Raw genomic sequence first — 20,469 nt, forward strand, 5'->3', positions numbered from 1 at the left:
TCTTCCTCTAGCCCCTCTGCTACCATCATAATCAAGGCTTAGGATAGAAACGTTACCTCCAACATGGCTCCCAATACCACCCCCAGACAGAGATCCTGGGGGAACACAGGCCTTTTCCTCCACAATTCAGAAACGCACACAGGAGTCTATTGCAGTAGGAGATTTTAGTGCTTCTCCTGCAATATACAGAGAATGGCAACCTCCACAGCACGAAGAATATCATTATACTTAAAGAGATAGAAAACTATATAAAGGAAAACAGGCTTAAGAAGCACTTCGCATTAGGGATATTAGAATCAGTGGGGAATGGATATCTCATGACTCCCTGGAATTAGAAACTGTTGATAAAAACAGCCCTGATGTCAGCACAATATGCTGTTAGGCAAATAGAACATTCTGACTAAGTGATACAGAAGCTGTACAAAATTTGAATGATCGAGACCCTATTAAGGCATATATATGACTTGGAATTTCTCTAATGAACAGGCAACAACACTCACACAACACTTGACAGCAGGCTAGGCAGGAGCAGAGGTTATTCTCTCAAGCTACAGATCTAGCTTTAAAGGCATGGAAAGGGGTCCCTGACTCAGAAGCCTGGTGGGAACCTTTTGCAAAAATACAAGACACTTCATGTCACTGGTTCACAGATTTCAAGCTCCCATTTCTAGGTAAAGTGATAACCCAGAGGCTGCAGGAATATTTCTTTTACAACTGGCATGTGAAAATGCCAATTCAGATTGCCAGGCAGTTCTCATTCTTCTGAGTAAAAGTCACAGCAGTAGGTAAATATGTTAAAGCATGCCAGAATATTGGTACAGAACCTAATAAGACAACTGTGTTGGCTGCTGCAATACAGCAGCAACAACCATGTGTCAAAAATAAAGTATGTTTTAACTTCAGAGATTATGGATATTATAAAAAAAAACTGCCCAAAAAAGATATCTGGAAATTGATCCAACCTGTGAGAAAGGATATCACTGGGCTAATCAGTGTAAATCTAAATATGAAAAGAGTGGCAGACCTCTTTCAGGAAATCAGACAGGCAGGAGGTCCTACACCCCAAAAAATCCACCAGAGACAGAGTGCAAACCTGCTTATCTGATGAACCCCAAGGGAAAGGTACCATCGTGGACTTAGCAGCAGCCACAGCAGGGAGCACAGGAGTCAACCTTACAATTACCTCACAAGTAAATTTACAGGAATTAGGGAAGGTCTACACACTTGACACTGTGGTATTTGGTCTCCTCCCTAATGGAACAATGGGATTGATCCTGGGAAGATCCAGTACAACTACAGCAGGTTTGTTTTTACTCCTGGAAGTGACTGATTTGGACTCTACTGGGACGGTAATGGTCATAGTGACTTGACCACAAGGTTTCTACCACTTATCCAAGGGCTCGTGTATTGCTCAACTGCTTCCTTACTGAGTATCCAAAGTCATTAACTGGCCCTGAGAAACAGGTGCATCTGGAAGCATTTCAGACAATACAGTACACTGGACAATGACACTATCACAGAATCGACCCACATTATTGGTAACAGTGAATGATAAGCACATGACAGACCTAATAGATACAGGAGCCAACATTAAGATTATAAATAAAAACTAATGGCTCTTACAGTGACCTTTGGCCCCAGTTGCAGCTTTAGTATCTGGAGTAGGGGTTTGGTAGCTCCCCAATAGTCAGGCACTGTTAAACGCAGAAGGATCTGAAAGACAAAGACTGATCCTGATATCATTCACATGTCTCTTAATAGGGAGCAATGGGATCAACTGCATAATAACAGTAGATCCACTCAATGTTCAGTGGCCAATTTTTTTTAGGAGAAATTGAGTCTACACTCATAAGCTGTTACACTCCAGTGAGGACCCACCTCTAACGTACAGTTTTAGAGATGCCCATCAAAGATGCACTAACAGTCTTTGTTGACAGTTCATCAAAAAACAGGACAGGGAGTGGTCTAGTGGAGGGAAGGAGACATCTAGAAATATATTAGAAGATCAGGATATGCATGGACTCACAAGGCTAAACTGGAAGCTATTCACATGGCTCTACAGGCATTTCCAGAAAGGGATTTGAACATAGTATCGGACTCACAATATGCAGTCGGAATTGTAATGTGCACAGAAAATGTATCTATCAAAACTGATGATAAAACTTCACTAAACGTGTTGCTTTTCATAAGGGCCAATCCACAGAGTAGGACGTCAAATGTATTTATTATGCATGTGCGATCACATTTTGTCCTCCCAGGAACCATAACAGAAGGAGATGAGGCTGCTGATAGATTAGCATCAAACTACAGTTTTAATGTAACGACCACATGATTTCAGATGGCAGTTGTGTCTAACTCCTTTTTGCATCAAACCGCTTGCTGCCTAATGAAGCAGATTGATTGGAGGTGCTCACGAGCAACAGACTTTCTCAGAGCTTGTGTGGATCACCGAAGGCTCGGTAACAGTGTCCCTTCACGGGTTAACCCTCAGGGGTTACATCCTAATGACGTGCGGCAGAGGGATGTCACATGCTTTGGAGTTTGGAGAACTGAAATATGTGTGCGTTGTGGTTTATATGTTTTCTAAATACGTTTGTGCCTCTGCACTACCTGGTGAAAAGGCAACTCGTGTATGCAGACATTGGTCTGTTCTGCGACAACGGAACTGCCAAGAATCGTATAAACAGACCAAGGACCTGGCTATAAATCAGAATGGGTAAAGCCGTTTTTACAACAATGATCTGTGTCACATGCACTTGGCATTCCACATAATCCCCAGGGCCAAAGTATTGTGGAACACTTGCATGCAAGCCTGAAAACAATGTTACTTAAACAAAAAAGGGAGAATATGATCTCCCCTCAAGAGAAACTCGACAATACAGTATTTGCTTAAAATTTTTAAACTGTGATGATCATGGATTCCCTGTGATTAAGAAACGCTTTAAGCAGCAAACGTTACAAGTCCCCTGTCTGAAAGTACTGTTTAAAGATCAGCTTAGCCTGCATTGGAAAGGGCCTGTACCTTTATTAAGATGGGGAAGAAAGTACGTATGTGTTCTGTCTCCCTCAGGTCCTCTATGGATTCCTGTGTTGTCTCTTAAGCCATATCATGAGCTGAAAAGATCAGCCCTTCAACCCAGTTCCACAGACGGAGTACCTGGTGATCAATGATAACTCAACAAAAATACAATGGCAATCCCAAAGGCAAAGACAGAACCCTCACTGCCTGCTCCACCAATAACTGCCTTAGTTGTTGCCCCGTTGATTTGAACAAAGAAATTGGGAAATACAGCTATTCTGAGGGACAGCTGGTTTCTTAATTAAAATAGTTAAGCATAATAAACTAACATAAAAGAAAAAACAATGTACAATCAAAGCACAGTGAAGTAACATAAAGGAAAAACAATGCATTATATTAATCTTAAGGATCAAAGCACAACAAGAGTCAGGTCAGCAGCTGGGGTTTGTTTGTGGAACACCACCTTGGGCAAACGCCAGAAAGGACAGGACTGAAATCAGTCGCACTGTGTGCAAGGAGCACGTAAGAACAGGAGTGTGTGCTGACCTGTCCAAAGGTCTAATACAAGAATGGCCTTCTAGACTAGCAGAAAACAGGTTGCTTGATGACTGTACTCCTTACCTGATTGTATGTATGGTATATTTACGGATATTGCAATAAAGGGATTGTAGAAGCACCACAGAACTCTTGCATTATATCGTCCTTCCTGCGCTGGACACGGCAACAGTTCACTCCAGAGAGACAGTGGTGGGTGCACGTGCTGAAGACTTCACATGTATCTGCACAAGAGGAATTTGCTCTTAAGTCACATATTTATTATTCTATAAACCCAGCAGAAGGCACAATCTAATACTGACATTTCTCTGTGAGACTGAGCAGCTGCCACAATTGTTTTGGCACAAAATGAGCCACAGCAAGCTGGGCCATCAGGGCATCCGTGGCTCCTATTTATTTCTGCTGTGGGAGACACGATAGTAACAGTTTTAATGATTAGAGAAAAGGGTGCAGGAGAAAGCCTGGGAATTCACCACACAGCAAAGGAAGGCGCAAGGCCCACAGACAGGCTGCAGAACAGTCCTTTGATGAGCACGGAGATGCTGAGCGCAGCTTTGCTGCCTTCTGCCCTTTGGGGTACAATCACAGAAACAAGGAACGGTTTTGTTCACAGCAAACAAAAACCGAGCAAATCAAACAGATTCCCAATCCTGCAAGACAGAAGACAGAAGCATTTGGCTGTGTGCTAATGAGGGAGCAGTGGAGACTCTGCAGCCGACAGCAGAGAACAATTAATTTTTACTGGAAATATCAGAACGTCAGATGCTGAAATACCAAGGCTTTGGAGATGTGCGTGCCTTGGATATTGATTTGCCTGTTACTTCTGTGTAGTCGAGTGCCGATGAGGGCATGGGTTAATCTATTGCTAAGTCTACTTCTAAAACTCATTTCTTTCCTCCCAGCTTCAGGAACTAGGCCTGACACAAAGGTGTCACTTCCTCACTTTCCATCCTAAAGATTTTAATCTCAGTCCAAAGTGAATAACTTTTAGCTGCTCAAAGTGCTCATCAGCTAATTAAGTGCTTCCAGCACCACGGTATGGGTCAGCCAAATAGGCTGCAATGATCTGGGATGGGGAAAGTGGTATAAAGGGGATGCTCCATGGCTGCAGCACGACCCCTGGGATGAGCAGCAATAGCATTCTCATGGGCTTCCCACCGCCACGTCTTGCAGTAGCCGGCTGTTTTAGGATACATCCCACTATTTGTTTTTACTTCAGATCCAAAGTAAATAAATCATTTCTTCCTGTCACTCTACTTCACAGCGGCCTATAAATCTTGACTGAAAGACCAAGGTGAAGCATTAGCCGGCCTGCTAGCACAGAGCACAGGTGGCCCAGCAAAGCTGCAGAAGGAGTAGGAGCAGAGCAGTGAACAAGGAGGGCAGCCCAGCAGCCAGTCTTTTCTTGACTGGAGGAGAAGGATATTCTGCTTGCTACAACACAGCCCGATATTCAGAGGGTCACAATTTTAGCATATGCCCCAGGCTTCCCAGAACCTCTAGCGCATTTCAAGTTGTGTTAGTTTGGGAAAGAAGCAAACAAAATTAGGGTGGGAATTTTTGCTTTGTTTTTCTTTCCTCCCCTCAGGTGATGCTCAAAATAGAAAGCAAACAAATGTCACTGCTGACACACATGGCCCTCAAGGCAGCAATGAGATACACAGGCACTGCCTGGCCCCTGTGCTTCATCAGGACTCTGATTTCCAGTCTATCACCCCCAACATTCTCAGCAGAGAAAAAAATGGCTCTTTTGGCTTTTTGTGAAGATCATATAATGGAAGATAATCAAACACCTTCCCACTTGCACGCCGATCCACTTGGTGAATAACATGAATACCGGTAATGGTTTGTTCTCAGTTTTTCATCACTTTCTTTTCCCCAATCTCCCTTGCAATTTGCTCTGTCTGGCTATTTCAAAGCACATCTTTATTATGTCCTTTTACTCTATTCAGATCACCATCTGTTTGTTTCATTAGCAGTCTCACTTGAGCAGCGTGTATTTAGCAGGGCATTCAACATTCAAAAATTAGAAGTTTTGGAATCAACGTAATCAATTGGAAAATGATGGTTTTCTGCAGCGTTTTTCAGAAACTGGTCTAAAAATGAGCAAGAGCCAATTTCTTGATTCTTTTCCCTTCTCTTTTCCCTTTATCTGAGAATCACTAGTCTTCTTGCAGAGGAACAAGAGTAAATGCTTCCCGCATTTCAAAGACAGGCTGTTAAACAGCCAGGCTAATCCTCCATCAGCTCACTTATTTATCTGAGCGCTCAGCACTCAGCAAAGAAACATGTTGTTAACGGACACCACCCCAGAAGAACCATCCCCTTCCGTCCCCCCTTCACTGGGGTAAAATCTAAGAGAGATTGCTCACAGTTAGCAGATCACAGGCCAGCCCATGTTTGATTAATGAGAGGGCCATCACACAGCTGATACAGAAAAATACATGTTGCCATAAAATAAGCAAGCTTAATAAGGGGAGCGTTTTTCAGCCACAGTGCCGGTGCCACACAGAAGACAGAGGTTCATTTTTCACATCACTCCCAGGGAATGCAAAGTTGTCGGGACACGATAGCAACTCATTGATCTAGGAAAAGATCGGAGTCATTTCTTGTTGACCCAGAGGGAGAGCAATGAATTCAGCTTCATTTCTGCGTGCCCCCTTGTTCTGTAGCACGGGATTAAAAATAAGCCTAGCCTGAGAAGGAAAAGGAGACTATTGCATTTCATTTGATTATATTGGATTGCATTTGATTAGTGTGTGAGATGAGGGCAGCGTGACTGCTGGGAAAAAGAAGAGATCAGGCAGATGAGAAGCATGAAGTGGCACACGGTGATTTGTTTCTTCACCGGGCCATTAACTCGGCAGTAACCATCTCGGATGTTTTATTGTTTTAAATCCTGGATTTGAAAGGTTCTTCCTTAGGTTGTGACTCCTAGACTCACCAGACCACAGCCAAAGCTGTAATTTCCTACTGGATACAACAAGACACTTGAAAAACATAAACACATCGTAACTAATAGACTGAGAATTTGCATGAATCCAGTCTTCTTACAGAGAAGTACACTATTACTTCTATCTGCACAGGCCACTTACTACAAAAAAATCACTGCATTAACAAAGCTCCTCACAAAAGGGCAGCACTACACGATCCAGGGGTGCCAGTAGGACAAGAAATGTAAGCTCTCAGACTAAACAGAAACCAGGGCAGACAGACCTCATGACATCTCCCTAGAAGTCAAAAGCAGTGGGGAAAAGCCCTCCCTGCCGCTCAGTGGCCCTTTGCAGGCACCTCTCAGCTGATGGCAGCAAGTCAGCCACTCTCCAGAGAGAACACATCAGGAATGCACTCGGTTCCTGATGACATTTCATGCTTAACAGTGAGCTCCAAGCTTTTCTTAGCTGATGTCACAGCCTTAACGTGACATAATCTTATTCCCCCCCCCTTCTTCAAAACCGTGTGAAATCCTCAAGTAATTCAGACATCAAGGCCAACATCTCAAGCTGCTGGTATCACATGGCATACCACAGACTAAGCATGGAGCCTCACAGCTGGCTGCTCCACAGGGCCCTCCTTGACACACCAATGCCCGCGGCAGCTCCCGGGCCACCCAGGGTCTCACCACATGCCCCCAAGGAAAAACCAAATGTGAAGGCCATTTCTGCCATGCTGCGACCAGCAGCACTTCCTTCCCATCACCCCAGCCAGATACTTGCCCCCATAAGACCTTGCATTAAGGTGTGACACCTCCATGCCTCTTCCCCATGTGAGGCACCTGCCCAAAGCTCACACTGCTGTGAGCCAAGCTTTTCTATGCTAAGAACAGAGCTCCTCCGGTTACTTCATCAGATTTATACAAAAACTGCTGTCAGCATAGGGGTAGGCCCTTAATAATGATTAATAATTGCAACTTAGGCTTGTTTAACAAAAGGAAGGGTTAATGTACGATTGAGGCTGTCAGTGGACATTAGGGGAAACACCCATCACATCTCCTAGATCCTGTCTGCCTCCACTGCCTTCAAAGCTGAGCATATTTAGTACGGTATAACAGTAGTTGACCTCATTAAATTTTTAAGGTTTTTCTTTGTCTTTTGCAGACCACGGATTTCTTTCTTCCTGTGGTCACCACGACCATGGGAAATTAGCTCCTAAACTCTTAATAGTTTCTTACTGGCAGTCTTTAATGGCCTTGCTCTCGCAAGGTATCCCATTCATCTAGGCCACAAGAGCACCAGGGCTCTCCCTCCACACCCCTTCTTCTGAGCAGAGATAAGAGCACAGTGATTTTAAAAGCAAGAGGTGAGATGAAAGCGCCTGCTTCAGATCAGATACCGATGCCTTTCCATAATTAACGTTGCCTATATTTTCAAAGGAAGAAAAAAACATCCAGAAATCATTTCAAACCACTCTCCCCCACGTTAGTGTTCTCATTCTCAATACTAGTACTGAGGAAAGAAAGTGGGGGCTTTCTTCTTTTTCTTAGGTAATATAACCAAATCACCTTCAAAGCACTATCATGAGATCATTTTTAAAATGTCAGCGTAAAAGGCAGCCAGGTTGCTCTCTCTCCTCTCTGTAGTTTCCCATATCACTATGGGCTACTTATATGTTCAGGTTGAAAATGACGCTCCTTGTTCCTACCTCTCCCAGCTCTGTTCCTGACTGTGTAAAGCAAAAAATCAGAGTGTCAGTTATCTGGCAAGGTGTTCCTACAGCCCCCACATCCTTACCCTACCCCCAGTGTGAAGACACACTGAACTGACAAGCTGCATCTTTACACCAGCGTTACTTACGGCAACCACTTTCAATACACCTTGGCTCCTTTCTGGGAGTCATTCACAGGCCGCATATTTGTTAACCTGTGGAAATCTACAGAAATACCTGCTTGAGATTAAATGGAAACTTACTGTAGAGCAGAAGCCTCCACACACTGAGCTATACAGAATTCACTAAGTCTGCAAACATAAATAATGCAAACAAGCACCTAGAGGTTAGAAGAAAATATGGAATTCAAATCTTTACTTCTACTGCTGCCCTAATTTAAACACTAAAAGAAGAGAACTTGAAAGAGTTACCTGCAGGTGCAGACTCTCCTTTGTCTTTTCCTTAAATGTGCAAGCAAAATTGAATGGATTCAGCAGATTATAAATAGATGGGTAAGACAGCACGTCCCAATGGTCAGGAGGCTGCATCTTGGAAGATGACAGTTCTGTCATTCCTAAAACTAATCTTGGTATCTATCTGTGTTTCAGGTGTTCTCACTCACAAAGCAGTGCAAATCTTCCTCCTGCCCCTGCAGTGAAGAAAAAGGAAGAAGAACTAGCTCTTAAGAGTAACCACAGTGGTTGAGAAACACAACCTCAACAAAGCAAATGATTTCTATCTATCTTCCCGAAGGAAGGTAACTATCATTCCACATTCACATACTTCAGGTGTCAGATACCAGATAGACCAACTTGTGCTTCAGAAACCCCATCAGCCATTCCTTTTAGCTGTGACTGCAGTCTCAGCACCAGGCCCACTGGGGCTCACGGCGCAGGAACTTCCAAGCCTGGCCTGGCAGCTTCTGGAGACTGGCTTCACTAATGAACATCTGCTGCATCTCTCAGGCGGGCGTGTTCTTTTATTTCTGCAGACGCTCAGTTATGGCATTATCTACATAATCCATGCCTGAACCAGCATATCTAATGCAACACCTTGAAAGCAGGTATTAAAGCCAGCTCCATTACCTCTGAAGCAGAGCATTCTCTAAATCCACTCTGGATAATTCATTGGTTCTGCTAACTCCTCTGCTCTGCACAGCCTACCAAGGGATAACAATAAATACAGCTTTTGCCTTTGCATCACATTTGGGTAAACAGAAACCAGCAAAGGAACAGCCAATTATCAATGACGTTTCCTAAGTTCGCAAACACATTTACTGTGCAGCATTTAAATATTATTTTCTTCAGGTTCAACGGGTAGAATATAGAAACAAACCAAGTTGGAAGCACCAGTTTTCATCAAAAGTAGGGGGAAAAAATCCTTCCACATAGAACAGCACACTAGAAAAGCAGCCTTCTCCATTGCGAAGAAATCACCTCAGATGTACCCAGATAATTCCTTGTGACTTGGATCATAATATCCTCAGTAAGCAGATCCATGATGCTACAAGTGACCGTGATATACAGCAAAGGCCGTATGAAGAACATTGCTCCTCTCTGGAAAGGACTGAGCAGTAAATTCTGGGTCTCTCATCACATATTCAATAGTGGCAACAGATAATATAATCTCTGATGTGAAAAATTTAGGTCTCTCCTCCTTCCTAACAGTTACTAGCACGGAACTGTAAGACTTCCATAGGTTAAGCCTGTTTCAACTAACAAACCTTATATTCCTTCTCCTACTCCAAACCTGCTCAAGCAAGAGCTATTTGAATGCATTGTTGAGCAAATAGCATTTTCTAAGATAACCCTGTCACAAACAAATGAGAAGAAAAATCTACTGTCAAAAACAACATCATACTTCTTCATCACTGTGCTGTGACATGACTAGCATGTCAAGGAAACAGAAAGCATTCCAAATAACTGTGATAGACCACTCACTCATTCCATCAAGCTGACACTGACAGAATGCTGTTCTAGAAAAGAGCTGTTTGGGATCAAACTGACTATTACCCCTACTGTTCTTACACAGATGAAGTCTCTTGTGTTTTTGTACTGAGGAACGAACATGGTTTAAATCTGAAGGAGTTGCAGGCTGTGATAACAAGGAATGAGATGCTTCTTTTTTTAATTTTCTTCTTCTTTTTTTTTTTTTTTAAATAAATTTTTTTACTTTAAGATGACCGGTATAAATTAACCTTAGATGAGAACTATTGAAAAAAGTACATACCTGGATAGCGCTTGTTGGGAAGAGTACAGGAATTGATGGTCCCAAATCAATTCTCAGTTTAAGAAGTCTTCTGCACAGTATCCATTTACCAAAGCAACTGTAACACTGAACCACTTTGGGCACATTTCCACAGAAACACTAAGGGCCGGATGTGCCACAAAACTGCACTGCCTGCTCTCTGCAGCACTTCCCTCAACGTGGCTGTAAGCAGTACCGCTGGGATTCTGGGAAGCAGAGCACCACATTTCAGTTTAGTTATTCACACTGTTTTGTGGATAAACAGAAAATTTAAGTCCCTAGAGATCAATACAGCACTTTTCCAAAGGGCTTTATGCAATATGCATACTCTCAACTTGGGTAAGAAAAGTACGCTTGAAGAGCTGTGAATTTCCACACGAAGATGCCTTTACTTCAAGTAATAACAACATTTCATTTTGGACTATAGCTCCCCAAAAGGTGAAAAGCCTCTTAGCTCTCTCACCAATACATAATTGAGGCTGAAAGACTAGAAGACTGCTGCAAATCAGCAAGAAAAGACGCCGTGAAATCACCGCTGAAATAAACTGCATATTTAATTTTTCAGGTGTAAAAATTAAGGTCTTTAAACAAATTGGAAGCAGAGAGAATAAAAACGATTAATCAGGGAGCTTAGCTGGAGAGCGTGCTATTTGTTTTCATAAGCGGCTGTCTTCTGAATCAACGTTTCTGGAGCGTAGCTCTTGCTGGGACATGACTGAGTGAATCAGCTCTGAGCTTCCCCCTTCACCCCCCCTTCCTCCAACCCTCCTGCAGAGGATGCAATTGTGGCAGCATCAACAGATCCCTCTCCCTTGTGGTGCTGCAGTGAATTCTGAATCCACAGTTCTTTATTTTGGGGCAGTCTGCCAGTGCCAAACAAAGATTACTGTCTGAGCATTTTGGTGAGGGTATGTGACTTAATTAACAGGGATAATGAAAGATAGAACGGACATGCCTTTGCCAAGGTAGTGAGTGGAGATGAGTCATGGAAATGAAATACGTGTTCCTCTACGTGGCTTCATAGACAGAAATATTCAGATGTAATATTTGGACCTATTTTTCCTAGTCTGTTAAAATAACTTCATAACATGAAGGGTTTTTCTCAACACTAGCCCTTTGAAAAGGCTGTCTCACCACATACCTCCACAGGAAGAGCGGCAATGATCCAGATGTCAAGTGGGGAGCCAGTGGGGCTGAGCGTTCCCATGATGATGGCAAAGTCGGCATCAGGAATGAGCCATGGGAGCTCCCTGCCACCAGACTGCAGCCAGACACGCATCCTCTGCAGAACGTCTCAGTGCCATCCTGGCTCACGCATCTGGCACGTTGGTGGAGGAGATGGAGATGTAAGGGGATGCTGTGCTGGGGATGTGAGGGATGGAAATGAGGAAGGTGGAAAGAGGGAGGTAGAAGGCAATGGTGAAGGCCCTTGTAGCTCAGCAAGCTGAGCACCGACCTCTGCCAAGGTCTTGAGAGCTTTGCTACAGAGCAGAGGGCAATGCAACAGGGCTGCTTCAGCTGCCTATCTTTGACAGCACAAGCTAAACGAGAAGATGAGAAAGAAATCAATTTTCATTAGTATAAATAAAAGACATATATGTCAGCATATTTTTATACGTATATACACATGTGGGTTTCCGGTATCACTTCCTTTTTAAAAACAGCGTTTAAAATTCACCATGATTAACAAAACGTCATATACAGGAGCAGATGGATGAAGCCTCACAACAGAGGTTGTAAACAGAAGAGGCTTCACAAGGTACGGGACATGTTCACTTAGGAGCAGTATTAAAACACCAACTTTATTCAGGAATACAGAATACATTTTTGAGGATATCCAGTTTACAAAAGTTTAAGACAAGGTTGGGTTTCAACATACAGCTTCCCTTAAAGCTCTCACATGTCTTAATTTCAAGCAGAAAAAACCCCTCAAACTGGTAACAAAAGGGACAAACAAAGGCCACAGTTTTGCATTGGAATACATTCCAAGCAGAATCCAGCATGGTACTGAAATTCTTTCTGCAGTTACATATTTAAGTCCACAAGCCTTGCACTAATATAACATATTTTGGGTCTCGTATGAACTGCAAGAAGAGCACTTGATCACAATTTCAGTTCCAGGCACTGTATGCAAAATAGCTTCTGATGAGCAACAGTTAAGAACAGTACTTGCCATTTGATCACCACTTTTAAAAATACAGCATTAAATTCTTCCTTCATTTAGACAATTTTAAATATTCATTAAAAACTGAATCCAGAATCAGTGTCCCTCTATCCTTTTCATCATTAATAGTTTCCCTTATCTACTAAAACCATTTGTCTTTTCTAAGATGTCTAAAAAGTAAAGCACGAGATTAACAAGCTGCAGCATTAATTAAAATGAGAGTCATCGTCTCTTTTCCTCCACCCAACTTCTAAATCTATCACAAGGCCCCCATTAGCTGCATCAAAGTGAAGTGGTGTAAATAAAACTGATTTGACTTAAAAGGAGAGGAAGAGCCAATGCAAAGTCACTTAAAAATCGCAATGCAGTCACAGCGTTGTCATGTATGCCACTGTAGGCAAGAGCAGAGGAAATTATTCACAGGCTCTCTTTTAAAAACATTACTGCCGGTTTTCCATTAGCGCAATACCAGAGAGCTAAATTGTAATTTGCCATACAAGGAACTTCACATTATTATCGAGCAGATTCGCTAATGGCTTCATTTTAAAATACACAGCACTCTGACTTCTGCGGAGGTTACAGATAATCACAACTTCTGAAACTTAAATAAACCATCTTTAAAAAAAATAACCCAAATCTCATCTCCAACAGCCTAAACCCAATTCCTTTATTTACCTCAAGCAATCATTTCTTCCAATTGGTTTACTGATATCAAATTTATTAATTAATCCCCCTCTCTTAGTGGAACTACTCATTACCGTGGTCACCGCTGAATACAGATCAGGAATCAGGATTTGGCTCCGAAGAAATCTGTTTTACTTGTGTAAGAAATAGGCCTTTGAAAGAACATTAATTTATTTAAACATTAAATATAAAGGAAAGCTCCTGGAGGACGCACCTCAAATTAAAAGGTTAAGAGCAATCTCAAACAATAGAATGATTAATTCCAACTTCACCAGCTACAGAAGTCCCACTACACGGCACTTCATGAGCGTTCAGCTTCAACCCTACAAGACGAAGATGAAGGAACTACAGGATTTCCAATGAAATATTTAATTCAATCAGTGCAGTTGTTGCTACCACGTTTCTCCAAAGATTCCACTAAATAATGCAGCACAGTGCTGTACTAACACTACCAGAAGTGACACATTATAAACAGTTTCAGTATGATACTACAGCAATTTCCAAAGAAACCAGCTAGCAAATCTGTTACAGGTACCAGAAAACTGGAGTAAGATGAAAACCTTCCTTAAAGTTTTAGCATGCCTTTTTGGAACGAGATACTGAATCCCTGTACTACTCCTCAAAGTGGTCCCCAAAACTAACAACAAAGAGGAAGACAAGTCTTGTTTCTCTTTTTGGTTCTCTAGACAGTGATATGTAACAATAGCCTCCCCAAATCAACACACAGTCAGAAAGGCACAATCTCCTTTTAAAACTTGAATTCTTAAAAACGGAAAGATTCCTGTACAAAGATAAATACACCCTTAGCTGGAAGGGAAAATTTCACACCATTTAGAATGCTTCTTCTTTTTTTTCCCCTACTTTTATGAAGTCCAAATGGATTATCTTAATGCAAAAGTTACACGAATATATACAACCTGAAAGTATATCTTCTATATATACATATATATGTACATAAATGACAGTGACTGACACAGACAGAAGCAGCAGGCTATTTCCACTCCTTTCCTACTTCTTAGCTATGTAGATAATTATTTTTTAGAATCCAAAGGCAAACACGTTTGGTTTGCATATACCATGTGTCAGAAGAAATGTGAAATAGTCTCCCACAGAAGGCTTGCAAGAGGGATGTGTGCCACTTAAGTTACACAGGACACGATGATTAGTCTCACTAATGCAGCTTTAGGCTACTTAAACAGGAAAAAAATGAAAGTCTAATGAAACCACTGTAAACTCTGCAGTAGCAAATTCTCAAGTCTAATAAAATAAGGCTAATCCTGATAGTGTATTGTTTGCTTATAGAAGGCTGAGCAGAACCCTTAACAAAGGCAACAAGTGGTACAGCAGGGTTTGGTGCTCATTCCTGTGCCCACATATGCTGTCAAGTCAGCTATACTCAAGTCTGACTTCCATATAAAACATAGAGCAACTATTTAAGTGACAATGACAACAGTCTGCCTAGAAATTTGCAAGGACTGATTAATTAGCCAAGTCCTACTTCATGCAGGACAGTGTAACTATACTGCTTGAGCTCCCACCGAGAATGGAATCTGACTGAGGCTTGCATGTTGCTTTACGAGGACCAAGTAGGATCATCTTCAGTGCACTTCAGGACAGGCTGCCTAAGCCCATAAGGAAAAGCTGCTGTTAATTTATTTCCAAACAAAGCCAAGACCATCAGCACTACAGTTTCACAGTGTCCCCACTGTGTCATCTCAGCCCTGGAAGGACTGCTGCTCTTAAACCCATCTGGTGCCTGCCTCCCACATTGCCATGACAGACTACTCCAGACATGGAAATAAAACAAACAAACAAAAACAAACACAAAGTGAAATCAGTTTTATGTGTTGGAACTGAGTCTGAACTTTAATCACTCCACTACCTGCACCCACACTCAGGAATTCTTGAGTCCTGAGCATCTAACCTTTAGGGGAAAGATGTTACCTTAAATAGGGAGGAAAAAACCAGAGGGTTTGGAAAAGCAGTAGTTCTCCGCTTTTCCATCAAACAGCAAAGCCTATTTAATGACAATTAAATTAAGAGAGAAAAACTCAAAATAGATAAAAGTAATTCTGTTTATCTGAAGAAACTAGAATCTGAACCAAATGAATATGAATAATGGCAAACAATTAAGGAAAAGCAATGAGAATCTCCAAAGAAAAACATCAAGATTTTGAAGTCCTACAGGTACAAACAGAACTAAGCCTACACAGTTCACGATGTTTACACATACACACGTTATTAAAATTGTGTATTCACACATATCCATTTGCAGACAAGCCCTAAACCTTACCCCACGTTCAGTTGTTTCAGAAATTAACTAACCAGTCATTGAAACAGAAGTTTTCCATGATGGGTGTTAGCTCCAGGCTGGTTGTGCTGCTGAAGATGAAGATGGAAAAGTTTTGGTTTTGTTTGCTTGTTATTTCTTAACTCTTATTTCTTATCTTAAGAAGAAACATATAGAGCGATGCCGTTTTGCCACGTTTGAAGTCTTGCACTGGTGTGTTGAGCCTCACTGCCTCTGTGGTCAGCCTGAAGTTTGACAGATGAGCCAACCTCTGTGGTTTTCCTGAGAAAATCCATGCAGATCTGGCCTCAACAATAGCATCGAGGCGGAGGAGTAAGAACAAAGAACACTTGTTCGTTCAGTTAGAGAGCTGCTGCATCATCAGAAGCTAAAACTGAAAATTACATTCACAAGGAGAAAGTTCTTGGCAAGGAAGAGAAGGGCCATCTACAGCATCTTCTGCAATTCGAGTGCTGCCAGTGGACTTAGCACTGGGCTGTTTTCCTCCTGAAGGACTGCTTTTTCATGCTCCGATGACCACCACCTGGCACCAGGTAGTGGGAAGGAACAGTTCACAGTGGACTGGAAGCAGTCTAGAAACGAGAGACCTGGCATAGCTTTTGTGTGCAACGTTTGTATATATTACACATGCACATATATACATTCATATACAGTATATATTCTGAGAAATATGGTGCAGCAGTTCTTCAGCATAGCACTTTTTCTCTTGCTGGTCTGAACTGGAACCTGCTTGCAGGAATACTGTCAGGAACTGATGCAACTCCACTTTCAGCTCTCACATCTCTGTCTTAGATGAGCACAAAATGCAGATTTAAAAAATTAATGTGGACCCAAGTCAAGTCATCATTCGCACACACGTCTGCCTGAACCTTACAGCAACAGCAAATTAACCCACCCGGCCCAGAAAAAGTAAATCTCTTCCTGCCATCCCAAACACTGGAGCAGTTACGCTTCTCTTTCATCAACATGGTTGACCAAAGAATCACTTGGATCTGCTGTCCTCTCAAGAAGGGTTCTGTGGCCATCCATGCTCTCATGGACATCTCTTGTCCAACTGCTGTCGGTGCCCTGAGGGCTTCCAGCCGTGGGGGTGTCTGTGCTCACCACGCTTCCTGTCCGAGACCGGTAAGGAGGGAGATCTGGCTGGTTAGGGGATTCAGATTCAGAACAGTAAGGAGGTGGTGGAAGGTCAAACCAAGGTGGTCTGCTGCAAGAAACATAACATAGCAAGAGGTTATTGAAAATAATGGCATGGGAAAACGCACATAAGATTTTTTCCAATAAAGAATAAAATGAGCAGTTTTTCTTGGCACTTCCTCAATCACACCTGCCAGATGATCTTAAACAGACCTTCCCATGTTATTCACGTTATTCCAAAACCTCCAAAGCACCACCAGGTACTGAGGTTTCTGGTCAGGAAGCAACAGAACTTACTACTTCCTGCTTAGCACTCCACAATGATTTTCATGGACACGCACTGCCAAACAACACTTGGCTCGCCCTCAAAGAAGTTAAGAATTTTTCTTGAGTAACTTTTACACAACCTGAAAAAGCACTATAAAAGATGTAAGGTAAGCATCAGATTTGCATCTGTAGATCCGAACACAAAGCTCTGAAGAAACCTCTGCTAAGTGACAAAGATTAATGGCTTATGGTCTACAAATACATAATGAACTGAATTCTTCACAAGCATTTTTTTAGCACAGCTCTGGCATGTGGTATGCAAAGTAGGCACAGAAAGGATAAGGTACTTGATTCAGTAAAACTGTTTTTTGATTCTAATGGTAAAACAAAGTAGAAGGATGAAAGGGTTTAGCAGATTGATATCAGATATTGGGAGCAATCAATTCTGAAATTGCAGATGGTTTGCACTGGCCCAGGTGAGAAGCAATTACAATCTGTACTGCTGTTCATCCAGTTGTCGGTAGTAATGAAAAGATATCACTATTATGAATGTCAGCATTAAGACAAGTAAGCTGCTGCCAAATCAGCAGAGAATAGGAATGTAAAAGATTACATTATCATTCCTAGATCCCAGAGATTGTACTAAAGAATGGTGACAGGGTGACAGTGAACAAACTGGATCATCAAAGTTCCCACTATGCCCTTTTTATGTACAAAGGATGTCAGTCTAGCAATTTTATTTGGAAAGAGTTTACAGGCAGAGGTTAAAACAAAGGTTAATGATCTACAAATAAAACCAGTGTCACCAATACAAAATCAACATACCCGCAAAGCTTCAAAGCACTTTCAGCTACTAAAGAAAAAAGAACAGAGCTTTCCATTCCAGAGCTCTTCTCTTTTCTTCTTTGAGTAAAAAGAGAAGTGGCATAGAGCAGAAGGTCTATTCAGTTACTTGATGCAAGAAATGCAGACATCTTTACATTATATACTTATTTATCACTCATCTCCAGGGCATTTGTCCTATGACCCAGCTAGCTTTGGGCAAAAAATCCAAATTCAGTTTTCACGTGTTGACTCCAGGCTGGCACGGGATATCATGAGAGAAGTTATACGTTTCTTTGCATTTTCCTGCTTCTGCAACTGCACATGCTAAGATTGTGACTTAAGCTTGCCTTACACGCCTTTAATGGTAATAAAAGCAAGTGAACTTGACAGAATAGCAACACAGTTTTGATGGTGACATCAAAAGCATAATAAGAATAAACAGGGAGCAGAAACACAGATGCACACAGCTGCAACCAGCATGAAACTTTGGTGAGAGCAGGTTTAGCTGCTATACGTACCTTTGGTCCAGCACAGCCTCTGAATAGGATGGAGGCGAGTCTAGATCCACTGGCCTGTGGTAGGTCTGGTTGGACATGTACTGGATCCCATTGTTGACGTTGTAGGTGACGCTGCAGTGGTGTGGGTGATCAAGGACCACCAGCCGGGACAGCAGCACAGGGTGCTGCAGGCGATGCACTGGTAAGGTCATGAGATTGTTGCGTTTTCTTTGGTGATGCAGAACTAAAGCAAGAAAGGCCACCACGAGCACAAAAATGACAGAGCTACCAATGATGGCGTAGGTAATACTGGGGTAGTAGAGCAGCTGATTTTCTGAGGTCACGTAATCTTGGCCGCTGCCTGCCTCTGCAAGACAAAAGGAGAAGGAAGCCTGAGATTCATTTCATATTACAGTTCTGTTCCTGGACACACGCTGTGCTTTCTGCTGGCATGCTGTGTGACAAAGCAAGTTTCTTAGCATATTAAAGATACGTGCACGCAAAACAGAAATTAGCTGACCATCTCTGAGCCTATTCTCACCTGTTGTATATGTCTCAGACAAACTATGGGGGAGAGAGAATGCTGAAGAGCAGGAAAATACACTCTGGTGAAGCATGTGCGTTATCGTGAGGTTCACTCAATCACACTTTTCACTCAAATTACTTTTTCCACAGGTTAAAACACCCCTTTCTGAGGCATAAGCATAGTTCTGTAGCAATATCTGGCAAAGCATACTAGAAACAGAAATATCATTAAAGAAAAGATTAGGTTTTTTATAAAGTGTGGTACAGCTGATGTTTACTTAGAGCTTATGAAAAAAAAGGGTAACAACTACATCCTCTGCTCCAGAAATCCAGCAGTCCAAAACAAGTTAAAAAAACACAAATAGCTGCACAGTAAGAGATTATTTGGACGTTTGCAATCAACAGATCTCCTGCTGGAAGTAATTTAAAAGAAAAAAGGGTGTTGGAACTGCAGATAAAACCACTGCTATAAGCCTGGTAAAATGTGATACCAGTAAAAGATGTGGAAGTTTAATAGCAAGGAGGTCTAGGAAGGGAAAGGCAACAAGAAACAAACAAATGGGTAAATGAGTTCGGTTATAACAAAATGAGGAAAAGTCAAATGTAAGTAGGGCTGAGGGCATGACAAATCACGTAGCTGAGCTTCAATTCGACTTGGAAATGGACAGTGGAATGGCTGAAAATGGTAATTGAGCAGAAGGAAGCAGGAACACAGCTGCAAATGGCAGCATTACGGGGAAGACTGGTGATGAGAGAAGAAGAGCAGATCTGAAGAGATACTTCACATAGCACACAGTCATTTTTTCATGTGCAGGAGGCACAGGAGGCAATCAGCAAAGTCACCAAGTATTCTAAAAGAAGATATACAGGATTTGTTCGAAGCCTGACACAGAAGGAGGAATCCCTACCCAGGCTTGGGGTCCAGAGAAACAAAAAGGTAATGGAATTATATCTCTGCATAACATCTACATGGATCTTGAACTGCATGCAAACCTTATGAGGAAAAAACAAACAACAAAGAAAGAGGCAAAATGCAAAGAAAAGTGGCTTAAAGAAACAAAATAAGGCACACACTGATGTGACTGCCATGCTTCAGGTCAGGGCCAGGGCTGGGAACCATGTTCCCCTGACTCCACATCAGCACCCTGCTGACAAAGTCCAACAGCGTCCAAGAATTGCCTTCTCTTTTTAGAGAATTTCCATTCCTGTGGAGGCCGTAACTCCTTACGGCCACAAAAATAAAAACACTCTTCTGACACAAAACATTAATCTATCTCAAGCAAAAACATGAGGCTGAGTAAAAGCAAACAAAAACTCCCGTCTCTTTGACCCTCTAAAATACACACAATTATAAGAGGACCATCTATCCCAATTTTTCATTCCCTACAGCAGAAGGCTGGGACAGTAAACCTTAACATATGATTTTTCCCTTCCCACTTACCAGCTGAAAACAGGTCTCGGTCACTCAGAATTGCAACTGAGCCACTTAGAAGTGTCTCTGGGAACAAAATAATGAGGTGTACGCAAAATGTATCTGACAAAATAGAAGGGCTTTCCTCAAGCACCATTTGTGAATCGAGATCCTTTGGGTATT

General features: G+C 42.1%; 2 protein-coding genes and 1 long non-coding RNA gene across 7 annotated transcripts in view; 1 reads left to right on the forward strand and 2 right to left on the reverse strand.

Annotated features, from left to right (window-relative positions):
* The window catches only part of LOC146760635 (uncharacterized), a 19,524-nt gene extending 18,457 nt beyond the window's left edge, over nucleotides 1–1,067 (reverse strand). The window contains exon 1 of the mRNA XM_085548191.1: nucleotides 57–1,067. Coding sequence (XP_085404317.1) covers nucleotides 57–65 — 9 coding nt within the window. The 5' untranslated portion in view covers nucleotides 66–1,067. The remainder of the gene's footprint in view (nucleotides 1–56) is intronic.
* The window catches only part of LOC146760636 (uncharacterized), an 11,048-nt gene extending 601 nt beyond the window's left edge, over nucleotides 1–10,447 (forward strand). Inside the window, exon 2 of the long non-coding RNA XR_014946324.1 lies at nucleotides 8,827–10,447. This is a non-coding gene — a long non-coding RNA (uncharacterized LOC146760636). The remainder of the gene's footprint in view (nucleotides 1–8,826) is intronic.
* A 1,801-nt stretch (nucleotides 10,448–12,248) lies between these two features.
* The window catches only part of LDLRAD3 (low density lipoprotein receptor class A domain containing 3), a 124,757-nt gene continuing 116,536 nt past the window's right edge, over nucleotides 12,249–20,469 (reverse strand). For all 5 annotated transcript variants that reach the window (XM_085548188.1, XM_032445214.2, XM_032445213.2 and 2 more), the window contains 2 exons: nucleotides 18,372–18,717; nucleotides 12,249–16,831 (listed from right to left, as the gene is read on the reverse strand). In XM_085548188.1, coding sequence (XP_085404314.1) covers nucleotides 16,570–16,831; nucleotides 18,372–18,717 — 608 coding nt within the window. In that variant the 3' untranslated portion in view covers nucleotides 12,249–16,569. The remainder of the gene's footprint in view (nucleotides 16,832–18,371; nucleotides 18,718–20,469) is intronic.

This window comes from Coturnix japonica, chromosome 5 (genome assembly GCF_054131305.1).
Source record: "Coturnix japonica strain WE chromosome 5, WE-NBRP24, whole genome shotgun sequence".
Lineage (NCBI taxonomy): Eukaryota > Metazoa > Chordata > Aves > Galliformes > Phasianidae > Coturnix > Coturnix japonica.